This window comes from Leptidea sinapis, chromosome 42 (genome assembly GCF_905404315.1).
Source record: "Leptidea sinapis chromosome 42, ilLepSina1.1, whole genome shotgun sequence".
NCBI classification, from domain to species: domain Eukaryota; kingdom Metazoa; phylum Arthropoda; class Insecta; order Lepidoptera; family Pieridae; genus Leptidea; species Leptidea sinapis.
In genome coordinates, this window is record NC_066306.1 from 3,708,412 (window position 1) to 3,723,650 (window position 15,239).

At 35.7% G+C, this 15,239-nt stretch overlaps 1 protein-coding gene across 2 annotated transcripts; it reads left to right on the top strand.

The window, feature by feature from the left end:
• The first annotated feature begins 7,701 nt into the window (after positions 1-7,701).
• LOC126976770 (regulator of nonsense transcripts 3A) lies at positions 7,702-14,561 on the top strand. 2 transcript variants are annotated; one of them, XM_050825349.1, is made up of 7 exons: positions 7,702-7,924; positions 7,999-8,212; positions 8,469-8,657; positions 9,908-10,056; positions 12,127-12,438; positions 12,699-13,448; positions 13,775-14,561. In XM_050825349.1, the coding sequence occupies exons 1-7, from the start codon at positions 7,817-7,819 to the stop codon at positions 13,883-13,885; spliced, it is 1,833 nt and encodes a 610-aa protein (XP_050681306.1). In that variant the 5' UTR covers positions 7,702-7,816; the 3' UTR covers positions 13,886-14,561. The 2 variants fall into 2 exon arrangements, with proteins under 2 accessions (XP_050681306.1, XP_050681307.1); XM_050825350.1 differs by lacking the exon at positions 12,127-12,438.
• The last annotated feature ends 678 nt before the right edge of the window (positions 14,562-15,239 follow it).

Here is a 15,239-nt window from a genome sequence, read left to right on the forward strand (position 1 = left end):
CTTGGGTTGACAAGCGGACAGAGACAATTGATCTTTGCTCGGGCGTGGTCGATAGCACTACATATGTAAAACGTGTTTACCCTGAGTAACCAGTGATCATCAAGTCTAGTGTTGACGTTCAATACTAGTGTCTACATATAAAACTTTGCAAGCTTGCGATCGCCAGTGACGTTCACCTGGAACACCAGAGTCAGGACCGTTGGAGCTGCTGCGCCGCCGCCACCTGAGTGACGTGGGAGTGTTCAAAGGTTAGTGGATTGCATTTACTTCTTTCCTCATGATTCTTGGTTGATTGCAAGTGCCTACATAAATTCATTTATTTAAAGAGCCAAAACCGGCGACTATAGGAAACCTTAATACAGTCCCAGATATTATTCCTGAGCCCGAACATTGGTCCTTCGAGCCGGATATTGGCCTACGTAGTCGGATTTTGGTCATTTCATTCTTATAGGTCCTTGGAATACTTTGATTTAACTTTAATATTACTATTTAATCGGTCAAGTTACAGATAAATCTTAATTCTTTTGTTACAAGTAGATACTTTAGTCTACCTACACATACGTAATTCATTTCGTTGATAAACTTACTTATTTGTAACATTAATACTTAGCAAAATCCTTAAAAATTAATATTAACTTGGTACCTACGTAATATTGTAACTGCGTCGCTTAAAATGGCGACCCGCAGGAAAGTTGAAGTCGAAGGAGACGAACAAGATATTCGTCACAGAGTTTGTACTCATAATGCAGTTAAGCAAAGACTATTCTCTCAGGTTCAAAAACTATACGATACTTCTTTGAAAATATGTTCGAATCCTGAATCTGTAGACATCGACATGTTTTTACTTCGTGCCTCTGAAATTAATTCTATTCGCGAGAAATATGAAAAGGTTACAATTAATATATTTGAACTAGAAGTTTTGTTAAATCCTAAAATACAGTTTAATTCTAGTGAATTAGATAGTTTTGATGATTTATTCTTCCAAATCAAAAGTTGTGTTAAAAACCTTGACTTAAAAACAGAAAATAACTCGTAAAACCGAAATACATAGTCGTCCTAGGTTACCTAAACTTGAGTTAATCTCCTTTGACGGAAACATAGAAAACTTCACAACCTTTTATGAGACATTTTGCTCCTTAGTTCATAACCAAAAAGGCATATCAAACATTGATAAGTTTCACTATTTGTTGTCATGTGTTAAGGGTTCTGCCCTCAGTGTTATTAAAAGTGTACCGATTACATCATCGAACTATGATGTGGTGTGGAAAGCCCTACTTGATCTTATCAAGTAGGGCTTTCCACCAAAGTACCAAGATCAACGTATGCTGGCTAGTAAATACCTTGATAAAATGTTAACTTTTCCACCAATTTTAAAAGAATCTCCATTAAGTCTTAATAATTTTATTGAAATCTTTGAAAATTCCTACAAAGCAATTTGTTCACTTAATATACCTTTATTATATATAGTTACGTTATCTGCCATATTGCGTTAAAATCACTTGATCAAAATACTCGCAAATTATTTGAGCAAAGTATTGATCAAACAACAATTCCTTGTTATGAAAACTTAATATCCTTTGTGCAAAATCATGTTAAAGTATTGGAACATTCACAAACGTATACTTCAAATATAATTATACAAAATAATGGCACACAACGTAACAAACAACATTTGAATTTAAACACTAATAATAATAAAAACTTAACTTCACGTAAAAATTACACTCAAACAACGAACAACAAAAACAAATTGAATAATTATGCATGTCTTCACTGTAACGAAAATCATATGATTTTTAGGTGTACAAAGTTTCGTAAACTGACACCAACACAGCGTATTAGCCGTGCTAATACTTTAGGGATTTGTCATAATTGTTTAAAACTAAATCATACAGCTGATGAGTGCCGCAGCGAGTTTCGATGTTACACTTGCGGACAAACGCACCATGCTCTGTTACATGTCGACTATAACAGCAGTGCACCCGCGGCCGCCGGCCGGCACCCTCTCCCTGCGCCGCCCGCGCCTGTTGACGCGTCAAATCATGCATTCGCGAAATGACAACTGCCACTCATCGTTATCAGATGTTTTCGGTAATGAGCAGCCGTGTCGTGTGTTAATCGACTCAGGCGCACAATCTAACTTTATTACTATAAATTGTTTAGAACGGTTAGGTTTAAGACGTTATAAATGTCCTTACAATATTTATGGCTTATCGGGTGAAAATGTAAAAACGGATGGTATGACGACATGTACATTAAAACCTAGGTATAACTGTGATCCGGTATTCACAATAGATGCCATAAACCTTTCAAAAATAACTTCTGATTTACCCACTTCTAATATTTCAGAAAATATTGTTAAAAAATATAATAATTTAGTTTTAGCGGATCCTTTCTTTTACAGACGTTCTGTAATTGATATTATTTTATCGGGAGACGTTTTTCCACACATTTATGATGGAAATCGAATCGTATTCGGTCCCTCCCTTCCGTGTGCGTTGAGTAGCGTATTCGGGTACGTAATTACAGGGAGACTTGAAGTACCGTGTGCTTCAAATAATTTAAGCGTTTCTATGACTTCAAACTTAGTGTCGTACACTAAGGACGATGACGTCATCGATACTTGTCTTCGGCGATTCTGGGAGATTGAAGCCTCACCGTGTGAGGTACCTCCAGATCCCCTAGAACAAGAAGCGGAAAATATATATTCATCGCGTACGTATCGCGACGCAACTGGTAGGTATCGCCTCCCGCGCCGCCGCCGAGCGCCGCCTGCTGCAGCTGGAGCGCCGCCTCGCCCGGGACGATGGTCTCCGCGACCAGTACGTAGCCTTCATGCGCGAGTACCAGCTGGGTCACATGGAGCCGTACACCGGGGACGAGCCCAGTCAATACCTTATTCCGCATCATCCAGTGGTTCGCACCGCCAGCACAACTACACCGGTTCGAGTCGTTTTCGATGGCTCAGCTAAAAGTTCGAACGGAGTTTCGTTAAATGACAACCTCTTAATCGGCAAAAAATTACAGCAAGATCTTTTAAAAATAATAATCAATTTTAGACTTTATGACATTTGTTTTACGGCCGATATTACAAAAATGTACAGATGCGTTCTAACAGACTCCTCTGAGCGTAAATACCAACACATTTTATGGAGGGAGTCACCTAATGAGCCCATACAAATATTTGAATTAAAAACAAATACATACGGTTTACGTAGTGCACCGTTCATAGCTGTGCGTACGTTACGTCAGCTGACACACGACGAGGCGAAGCGACACCCGCGAGCAGCGAGCTTGCTGCTGCACGGGTTTTACGTCGACGATCTTCTGGGATCTACACCCACGCTGCAAGACGCTTGCACGTTGCAAGATGACGTTATCGACATATTGCTGCGCGGTGGGTTCACACTCCGGAAGTGGGCGAGCAACTCACCTGAGCTTCTCGCTCGGGTTGACCAGTGCGCGTCTATAAACTTTGATGAGGATTCTGCGTCTTCTTTAAAAATCCTTGGATTAAAGTGGGATCCAAAAGACGATTGTCTCTCGTTTCAATATGATTTAAAAGATAATATTTTCACTAAACGTTCAGTATTAAAATTATTAGCAAGCATTTTTGACCCTGTAGGTTTTCTAGCACCATGTGTTTTCTTGGCTAAATGCCTCCTGCAGGATATATGGAAACTTAGCAAAGGCTGGGATGAACCCCTGCCGTCTGATCTTTGTGAGAGATGGAAAACGTTTATTTCATCTTTGTCAACTTTGTCTGAGCTCCGCATTGAGCGTCATTTATTAATAACGGACTTTTCTGACGTTCAGATAGTTGCGTTTTGTGATGCCTCGACGCGCGGGTATGCGGCTTGTCTGTACGTTCGTAGCGTAGACAAGAATAACATTGTTAAAACTAGGCTGCTCACTTGTAAAACTAAGGTAGCCCCAATTAGACCTCTTTCAATCCCACGATTAGAGTTGATGGGATGTGTTTTATTATCAAAATTAATATTATTTTTAAAACAAAACCTTAACAATTTTAATTACAAAATCATAGCTCTGACAGACTCTAGTGTCGTACTTGCATGGTTGCAAACGCCACCTTACAAATTAAAAACGTTTGTTAGCAATCGTGTTGCCCAAATAATCGAAGCAGTGCCGTCAAACTGTTGATCACGTTAGTAGCGACGAGAATGTGGCGGACGTGTGCTCGCGCGGCACAGCAGCCTCGGCCCTCCTTGCCGACCAACAGCTCTGGCTGCATGGACCAGAATGGCTCACGAGAGACTTTCAACAGTGGCCGATTACCACATTTTATGTTAGGGACGACACTGATATTTTAGAGTTAAAATTAAATACGGAGAGTTTTAATTTGTTGAGTTATTACTCAATTATTAAGAACCGTCGGATCATGAATTGTTTTTAAAATTTTCAACTTTTAATAAAATGCAGCGCGTCACCGCTTGGTGCTTGCGATTCATTAACAACTCACGTAATAAAAATTGTGATAGATATTTTAAAACTTTGACAACTATTGAATTAAATTCTGCACATAACCTTATAATTAAATTAACTCAAAAACAATTTTATTCCAACGAAATTAATTCACTTAAAAATACGTTAATAATTCAAACCTTGAGAAGTTTATCTCCATTCTTGGACGAAGCAGGGTTCCTCAGGGTGGGGGGTAGAATCTCACAGGCAAGTCTACCTTTTAGTCGTAAACATCCCTTGCTTTTACCTAAGCGTAGTCACATTACAACTTTGATTATTGAACATTTCCATCGTAATTATTTACATGTAGGGCCTCGTACCTTACAAGGTATAATTAGTCAGAGGTACTGGATCGTATCCGCTCGTAGTGTCATACGCTCCGTTCTCTCACGTTGCGTCACGTGCTTCAAGTGTAGTCCACGGTTGGCTCAGCCGAGTATGGGGACGTTATCTAAGCCTCGGTTAGAACCCAATAAGGTTTTTCATCACGTTGGTGTTGACCTTGGTGGACCCTTTAACGTAAAAGAGCACAAGAGGCGTAACGCTAAGTTATACAAAGTATATCTTTGTTTGTTCGTCTGCTTTTCCACAAAAGCAGTACACCTTGAGGTCCTCACTGATCTGTCATCGGATTGCTTCTTAGCCTGTCTAGATAGGTTAACCGCTCGTCGTGGCTTGTGCTCAAGTTTGTACTCAGATTGCGGTACAAATTTTGTAGCAGCAAACAAGCACTTACAAGACGTCGTTAAATTTCTTAGTAATAACGGAGTAAAACTTCTATTTCTGATGGCTGTTCAGCTCGAGGTATTACATGGAAGTTCAACCCTCCAAGCGCCCCCAGTATGGGAGGTCTTTGGGAAGCCGGCATAAAGTCGGCGAAATATCATTTATTGCGTGTCGCAGGTGACAAGTCCCTCACGTTTGAGGAATTGTCAACACTTTTTTGTAAAGTTGAAGCCGTGATGAATTCACGACCGCTTTGCTCTCTTTCAGATAACCCAAACGAGTTTGAAGTTTTAACTGCTGGACATTTTTTGATTGGCCAGAGCCTGCTCGCAGTGCCTGAGCACAATTTACAGGACGTTCCTATTAATTTATTGTCTAGGTGGCAATACATTCAAAAATGTTCACAATCATTTTGGAAACTTTGGTCACATGATTACTTGCACACATTACAACAACGGTCAAAATGGCATGTATCCCCACCTAATTTGAAGGTTGGTGACCTTGTTTTAATTAAATCGGATTTAACTCGCCCTTTGCAATGGCCATTAGGTAGAGTCATTGAAACGTTTCCTGGTCCTGACGGCGACGTTCGCGTAGTCAGTGTCCGGACAGTTAATCGTTGTTTTAAGCGGCCAGTTAATAAGTTATGTCCGTTACCATTTCGTCATTAAATATTTAAAACTTAACATTTGTAATGTTAGGTATTGTTGTTACATAAATAGGTTAAGTTTATTTGGTATCCATAGTCATAATTTACTTTTTATAATTCTTATTATCTTACTAATTACATAAGTTTTTTTATACTTTTTTATATAGAGTTAGATGACTCTAATTTTATTAAATACATAAATAAATACTTTAATTTTCCTTTACCTGGAAATCATTACAATGATTTCGGTGGGGGGTATGTACGGTACTTGCTGATTTTTATTAGGAATCATGAGGGTAGTTGTACGTGCTCCAATATCCGATGACACAAGTCGCGCTTGGGTTGACAAGCGGACAGAGACAATTGATCTTTGCTCGGGCGTGGTCGATAGCACTACATATGTAAACCGTGTTTACCCTGAGTAACCAGTGATCATCAAGTCTAGTGTTGACGTTCAATACTAGTGTCTACATATAAAACTTTGCAAGCTTGCGATCGCCAGTGACGTTCACCTGGAACACCAGAGTCAGGACCGTTGGAGCTGCTGCGCCGCCGCCACCTGAGTGACGTGGGAGTGTTCAAAGGTTAGTGGATTGCATTTACTTCTTTCCTCATGATTCTTGGTTGATTGCAAGTGCCTAAATAAATTCATTTATTTAAAGAGCCAAAACCGGCGACTATAGGAAACCTTAATACAGTCCCAGATATTATTCCTGAGCCCGAACAACTTCCATACAAAGTTAATTACGGGCAAGAGTCGTTAAAAAAATTCTCATCAATAGATAGTGTGTGTGTGAGTAACTATATGTGCGAGTGTGTGTGTATTTAACAGACCAACTCAAACTTAACATTAAACAACAAAAATAAAAAAAGCAAATAACAATACAATTCAGAACGTGACTGTACACTTCAAGTGCCCAGGGTGCCGTATTGGTACGGGGGACGGAATACGACTGGCGAGCCAATCGGCATTACGCAAGCTTGCCTTTCATCTCCCTAGCCCCTTTAATTTTTAAATTAACAATTTTCCTTAGAAATATTTACTAACACACACTTCTCACATGAAAACATTTTATAACATTGTGATCAAAATAATGTTTGTTAGAAAATGTTTTTAAACAGCAATGTGGGAGCACCCTAGACAATTTTTGATAAAATTTAGATTATTTTAGTAAATTAGAGCAGATAAACAATTTGTAATGTTTTTAAAGTGATAACTCTTTACATAATATAAAATATTTTGATTATTATTCTGACAAACTGACACGTACCTGCTAAGATTTTTGTAGTTTTTAGTAAAACAGATTTAAACTAGTTATTTAATTTTTATTGTCAGCTTTGAAATAGCTAAACTACTATCGTAAGTAAAAACTAACAAGGCGGATTTACCTAAAAGTAACAAAATGAAAATATTTTATGCCTAAAAGTTTAGTATGATATATATTTAAATAATAGTTAAATTTTAGACTTATAAAAATAAGTTAAATGATAAATTTCATGTTGTGACATTCGTAACATATAAATTTCGTATAATATGAATCACTGTGTTATTATTAAATTTCATTTTAAAAAGTTACTAAGTGGAACTGTAAACCTCTCTCTTGTACCAATTAAATGATAGTTACTCCGTTAAAAATGAATACATTGGATTTTTGCTAATAATAAATATATTTTATGCTATAATGATTCAATTTGTATCCTTAAAGTATTTGTTTAAAAGCTTTTTATTTTTTTTACTCCATTTTCACTGATCCACGGTCATGCAATAAAAAAACAAGTGTACTTTTAGCCTATGGACTTGCATTCCGTGGCAATAAGTTAAAAAAAAGAGTTGTCATAAAAAAAGTCGCACCTTTAAACGTCATATAATTTCAGAAAATATGTTTTTGAACGTGAAATAAAGTAAATATCTAGGTAGTACATTTTGTAAATAATTTACAAGAACAACGGGGAGTAAAAATGAGTGAAGATCAAGACGCTAAGGATTCCCATTCAGATTCTGGCAGTAAAACTTATGGAAAGAAAAGTGTGGATAAAAAGGCCAAACCTCTTCGACCCCTGACGAAAGTAATTGGATAATAGGCCAACATTTCTTATCGCTTATTGAAAAAGATCATAATTTTACATATTTTATTTTTCAGATAATTTTACGACGTTTGCCTCCAACAATGACGGAAGAAGCTTTCCTAGAACAAGTGTCTCCAATACCAGAGCATGATTTTTTCTATTTTTCAAAACCTGACCCGTCGTTGGGCGGAAATTTTTGTTCAAGAGCATACATAAATTTTGTAAACGTTGACGATATCTATTTGTTCAGAGACAAATTTGATGGTTATGTGTTCTTGGATGATAAAGGTAATATAAGAATAGGATTGTTCTGTGTTTGTATGTACTGATTCCTATACAAAATACATTAAAATTAATAAGGTTTTTATTGGAAAAAAACCATTAAAAAGCTCTGATTTTTAGTTACGCTTTTTATTTGTAGACTTTATACATATTTATATTTTTGTTTTGATAATTAGTTAACAAGCAGTCAAACCAAATTCATTCATTATTTTATGTATGACCTGAGAAATTTGTAACTACATATTATGTTTATATATTACAGGTGTTGAATATGTTGGAATTGTAGAATATGCACCATTTCAAAGAATACCAAAGAAAAAGAAGAAGAAGGATCCTAAATGTGGTACAATTGAGAGTGACCCCATTTATCAAGAGTTTTTAGAAAGCTTAAGTAAAGAACAAGAAAGTGATAATCAACCTAAGCTTGAATATTCCTATCCTGTTAATGATAGTAAGTAATTTTATCAATATGTACTACCATTTATTAAGTGGGAGGCTCCTTTGTACAGGATCCCGGCTAGATTTTGGGTACCACATTGGCGCCTATTACTGCTGTGAAGCAGTAATGTATAAACATTCCTGTGTTTCGGTCTGAAAGGCGCCATATCTAGTGAAATTACTGGGAAAATTAAACTTAACATCTTATGTCTCAAGATGAGCAATTGCCAAGTGCCACTCAGAATTTTTGGGTTTTTCAAGAATCCTGAGTGGCACTGCATTGTAATGGGCAGGGTGTAACAATTACCATCAGCTGAATGTCCTGCTCGTCCCATACCTTATTTTCATGAACAAAACTGTTTGGTTTAATCACCATAGCCTCATGGGCAACTGGTTCCAGGTACCAATTCTTTCAACCTCCATTCTCAACTGGTTTTTTTCTGTAAATAATATTGTGAAAGATATAATGGGCAGGACAGGTTTAATAAGATTGTCAATAACTTTTTCCAAATAAAAATTTTTCTTGAATGTAGTATAATTTATCCTTGGTACACTTGCTGTTAGAAATTCATATTCAGGCCATAGTTCTTCTAATATCCGAGGATAGGGGCGAGAAATGAAACACTACAGCTCTCATCAGTACTTTGTATGTATATCAGTCTGTCTGAGTTTTTAACACATATTTTTAGGAAAATTTATTGAAGTAGGCGTTACTTTGCAGAAATCCATAATTATACAAATGATTTCTCAGTCTCATGCCAGATTTTGGCGAGACAACACTTCCTGAGGATGCCTCGTGTAGAGGCGAAACACGTGTTGAATTGTTTAAAAACAAATATTGGCGGAATTAACACTAAAGAAAACTTTAATTCAATCATCATTTGTGTACATATTTTTAGAACAATCCCTCTTTTACTTGCTTTTATGGGAATATTCATTACATAGATCATTCTATAGTTTTGTATTCCATGGAATAAAGTTCCTTGTGAACATCAGAGTTCCTTTCCTGCAATGGTGAATATCAAAATCTAGATGTATCAGTGATACTGTAATCCTGCAGCAGAGATTTAACAGATTATCTCTTGGGAAAACATTCCTTTATGCATGTTTTGGAATGGATCCATTCAATGGATCGAGCCTGCAACAATCCTAAGTTTCACACATTCAATCATACATCAATGGTTAAAGTTCACACTAGAAACTCAAATCTAACTGATATTATGGTTGTTTTCTATGAGAATATTTTTTAGTTTATTATTTCAGTAAGCGAGAAAAAAGTTCAAACAACACCTTTGCTAGAATACTTAGCAGCACGTAAACAAGACAAAAGAGGTAGAGATGAGAGACGTAGGAGGGAAAATGACAAAAGGAAAATGAGAATTGAGAGGAAGGGTAGAGATCTATCTATTAAGGTAATTTTTGATTGGTAATTGTAAAATATATTTAAATTCTCGATACTCTTAATTCATTTTATTACATTTATTTTGTTTGATCCACAAATTTTTCTGGTGTTTAATTGGATCACTATCAAAGCTAATATAATTACATTGCTATATCTTATGTATATGCATGGTTGATTCCGGTACAAACAATATCACACAGACCAAAAAGCACATGAAACAAATGGTGCAAACACTCAATAATACTTATTTGCTGCAGATCATCTTTTTAACTGCAGTATTGTTTAATTCAATTTATTAAAATTCAGTTTTAGTCACATATATACATCTATCCATACTTTAAATAAAAGTTGAACATCAACTGAAACATGTAATGGGGGGTGGGTTAGATGTGCACTGTGAATGTTGATTAGTGAGTTCCTTACAGTGCTCCCAAATTAATAATGCGAATACAGATCTTCGCTAATGGGCGTATTCCCGGAAACACCCGAATCATTCAATAGTAAGAGCCCTAAACAATGCACTTTGCACCTTGTGCAATAGAAATAGGAGTCAAATCATGTGTTCACAATACGAAAACAAATCGGGCGGTCGGCTGTGGTATCCGGTCAGTCAGTTGTCTTTAAGTATTGGTGTCATCTGCACTTGTTCAGTCTATGTGGAAGTATATAGAGCTCCTATTACACACCCCTCTAGTTATTATTATTGTAATATAATTATACTAAATTATGCAAAAGTAATGCATTTTACCACTCTATATAGATATCATGTCCCGACGGTCGGATAATACGACCGTTGCCGAAAAGTGGCGAAGATCTGTATGCGCATTATTAATTTGGGAGCAATGTACATACTTTATTCATGATGCCATTCCTATAATATGATGTTACTGATAAAAATTTGGCCCTATGTCTTACTATCTATAGCTTTATTTGTCCTGTTTTTGCACCAGGATTGCTCTATATATTGAAGCTCAATCAGATATGATCAGTAAAAAACTACATAGAATAAATAAAATTTGAAAAACAAAATTTTATAAACGATGCGGGATTCGAACCCACGACCTCCGGCGTTCTGTGCCTGTGCTCTAACCAACTGAGCTAACAGTTCGAGTACCTCGTACGTACGTCTCGTTATAAAATTCTGTTTGCTTTGTTCAACTCTCAGGTTGTGGTTTCATCTACAGGATATACTTTACAGTTGATAACCTGCTCAACCCCAATATTTGCATATTAGGAAATTGACTTGAGATGTCGCTCTTGTAAATCTAAACAATATGTTATGTTTTTTTTTTAAGTGATAACCTTCACTTCTAGGATTAATACACAAATAAAATTTGAAAAACAAAATTTATGAACGATGCGGGATTCGAACCCACGACCTCCGGCATTCCGTGCCAGTGCTCTAACTAACTGAGCTAACCGTTAGAGTACCACCTCGTAATAAAATTCTGTTTGCTTTGTTCAACTCTCAGGTTGTAACTTCATCTACAGGGTTATCACTTTAAAAAAACCATAACATATTGTTTACATAGAATAATGATACACTCAGTACTAGTACTGTTGGGTGCTCAGAGCAGTCTGCTGTGTGCTAGAGTTCTGACATAGTGTAGGTATAAAGAACTGATACATACAAGTGAATTATTTTGTGAAAACAACTAACTTATGTCTGTAGTACAAAAATACTAATTGGCTGATCATTTATAAAAAGTAAAAATTGAATAAAGCAGTTAACAGTGAGGCTTGCACAGGATGCCAGCTAGATTATGGGTAGTACTATGGTACCTATTTTTGCCATGAGGCAGTAATGTGTAAGCCTTATTGTGTTTCGGTCTGAAGGGTGCTATAGCTAGTGAAATTATTGGGCAAATGAAACACACTCAAGGTAACAAGCAGAATTGTAGTTCCACTCAGAATCCTGAATGGCACTGCATTGTAATGGGCAGGGCTTATCAAATAAATACCATCAGATGAAAATCCAGCTCTTCTCGTCCCTTGTTGTTATAAAAAAAGTCATACATAAGTTTATGCTTGATTTTGCATTTATTCCTTTTATGTAATGTTATTATTTTCCACTATAAAGTGTGGCGAAGTGTCTGAGGATGAAAATAATGATTTCTGCTACAAAACCAACAAGCAAAATATTTGGTATGGTGAACAAAGAATGTATCATAAAACAAAATTTAAAGATCCAAGCAACAACAAATCGGAGATAGGTGAATTGAAAACTTGTCATGGCTCTGAGGAAGTTATTAGCACAGATTCTGATTGGGATACACAGTTTCCGGCGCTTACTACAAAAACTCATAACACCTTTACATTGACTTCTATGCTGCATGACAGTCAAGATGTTCTTGAAGTTAGCAAAAATAGTGGTGGTGATACTATCTTAAAGGTTGCAATTATGAAATTATGTTGATTTTGATTATTGGTTTTTTGTTGGATTATAATTATGTAAATAGATAGTGTAGACTAATAAATACAGATAAGTAACCATAGGATTAGTGAATGATTTAATCTGGCAACTAACTGCCTTGTTATTAATATATTAGTTTGTATAGATAGATAATTGTGTGTACCTTAAATATTTGTATATGCTACTACATACATAACTTAAATATTTTTATAAAAATTAGTAATCAAATGTTGTTTTAGGAGGAAGATATAGATGATGGTGATGTGAGAAAAATAAAATCGAGAGATTGGGACAATTCCACCAGTGACTTCAAGGATGATCAGCTTAGGGAGGATTATAAGGAAGGATCAAAATACGAATCTCGAGCATATCGTAAAATAGGATCTTATAATTCCATTGATAAGAGGAAAAAAATTGAAGGAGATAAAAAGAGTACTTCACCGAATGAAGAAGATGTTTTGGATGAAGTTGAGTCAAAAAAAGATAAATTTGATAAAATAAAAGAATCACCTAGAGAACAGAAAAGTAAAAAGTATAGTGATACAAGAAAAGAGAGAATAAAATTGGCAGAGACTCCAAAGTCTGACAAACAGGCTGTAATTAGTAAAATGATTAATTCTGAAAGTAAAGGAAGGTCAATGAACCATGATGATATAAAGCCATTTACTCAGTTGCCACATGTTAAAACTGATGACTTGACAAAAATGATTGAAAATATCAAACTGAAAGCCGATGAGCAAAAGGGCAATTCGAAAGAAACAAATGAGGAAATATTTGAGAGGCACCATAAGTCAGAATTAACAGTCAATGACACTAAAAAGAGAAGAAACAGCCTGGAGCCAGGAGACTTTACAATTAAAGAAGAAAATGCTTTACAAAAGCAAAAATCACTTGACGATAGGAGTAGGTCTGTAGAACGTCAAGACTCTGATGAGAAAGAAAAAAGTGAAAGTACAGATTGTCGCACAGAGAGGAGAATCAGAAATAAGGTATATTCTCATAAATTAAAAACTTCTACAAAATCTTGTATTTGCCATCTACACAATTTTTACGTAATATATTTCATAAAACTGTGCCACATTTGCCTTTAGCTTTGTAGAATTTGATATGTGTAAACTGATCCTAGCATATTATGTAAGTCCATTTATTACTATTAAATTTGTGTGATTCTTGTCAAAATTTGTAAATGAAACAAAACCAACAACTGGCTTGTCATAATAAATACAAGTTCAATGAATGAAACACTGCATTAGCTTTGAGATGATGCTATTTATAATAGAATCTTGTCACCCAATTTAACATTTTTTTTTAATAGGACCGTCCAAGTCTTGTGATTTATCAACCGGGAATGGGCAAACTAAGTAAACAGCGCATGGCAAAGGACAAAGAAGCACCTGTAAATGAAAGTGAAAAGAAAGACACTTGAGACTCACAATCACGTCACCACAAATTTGGACAACATTCAACGGAAAACCCGATGCTGGCATTCAGAAATGTTTCTCGAAGACTGTAGATGAGGAAGTTGATATTGCCAACTGAAGGAATAACTGGTCATGATATTGTTATTTTTACTGTCATTTATAAAATTGAATGCCTCTGATATTACATGTTCGACAAAATCAGTGTTATAAAAATAATTTACGCAGTATATTTCATTTTTAACTCAATTTATTTCAATTAAATATAACATTTTAAAGTACTCGTTTCTGTTTGATGGGTATTATGTGATATATACTTACAACATGGTTTATTTTATAAAGTCCTATACTTACCTCTGAAAAAATTAACCATTTCAAGATTACCCATCGTCGATCTTTAGTGGAAAACGGGGTATTCCCATGGGGATTAACAAAACAGTTGCTATGTCACTATTGTATACTAGAGGCTAGCATATTTCAGTCTCACCATTGATTTCAATAGTTAGAGTATGAGGTGGAGGTCGATTACTGTCTGGATGCTTGACGGGAACATATAAACCTCAGCATGTGCATTCAATTATAAATGAAAATTTAAAATTAAGATAACTATTTTTTTTTTATCATTGTGTTTAGGACTTGCCCTGTAATAAGTTTTTTTTTAATATATATAAATTAAGCTTCTGAGACTATATTTATTATTACTGTGCGTATAAACTGGTAGTGGGATACAAGGGGTGAATTTCGACTATACAGGGTGTCCCAAAGTTATGGGAGATGAAGGGAAAGTACCTTAAATATCGAAGATAGGCTATTTTACTGAAAGAAGACTTTATGTTATTTTTAAAAAATAGTACTTCTGCATTTAAAGATTTTCTAAAAATTACTTGCCTCGTCTGGGAATCGAACCGACTGAAAAAAAACACCCCTACTTTTATAATGCCAATCGAAAGAATGAAGAAGCCAAAAACTACTAACTCTTCTTAAGTAACATAGTATTTTAAAGGAAAGGAACAAAGTAAAATGAATGTTTTCCTGCTTGGATTGGTACGAATGGACCGATTAGATGGCCGGCCAGATCCCCGGACCTTACACCATTAGATTTCTTCTTTTGTGGATACGTGAAAGATATGCTATACAAAAAACGAAACGAGAACGTGGGCGAGTTACAAACAGAATTGTGCCATATCATATCGAGTATTCACCATAAAATGATAAGAAAATCAACAGGCAGCGGACTCATTAAAAGCGTAAGAGAAGAGAGATCACATTTTGAGCATTTAATTAATTAATTTACAAAAAAATACGCACTATTGACTACTTTCTTTTAGAATACAATGTTACTAAAGAAGAGTTATTAGTTTT

Excerpts from the sequence above, each read along its gene's own strand:
- LOC126976770 (XM_050825349.1), top strand. The coding sequence starts at position 7,817 with ATGAGTGAAGATCAAGACGCTAAGGATTCCCATTCAGATTCTGGCAGT. Across the intron at positions 12,439-12,698 it reads GTGGTGATACTATCTTAAAG|GAGGAAGATATAGATGATGG; the intron begins GTTGCAATTATG and ends ATGTTGTTTTAG. Across the intron at positions 13,449-13,774 it reads AGAGGAGAATCAGAAATAAG|GACCGTCCAAGTCTTGTGAT; the intron begins GTATATTCTCAT and ends TTTTTTTAATAG.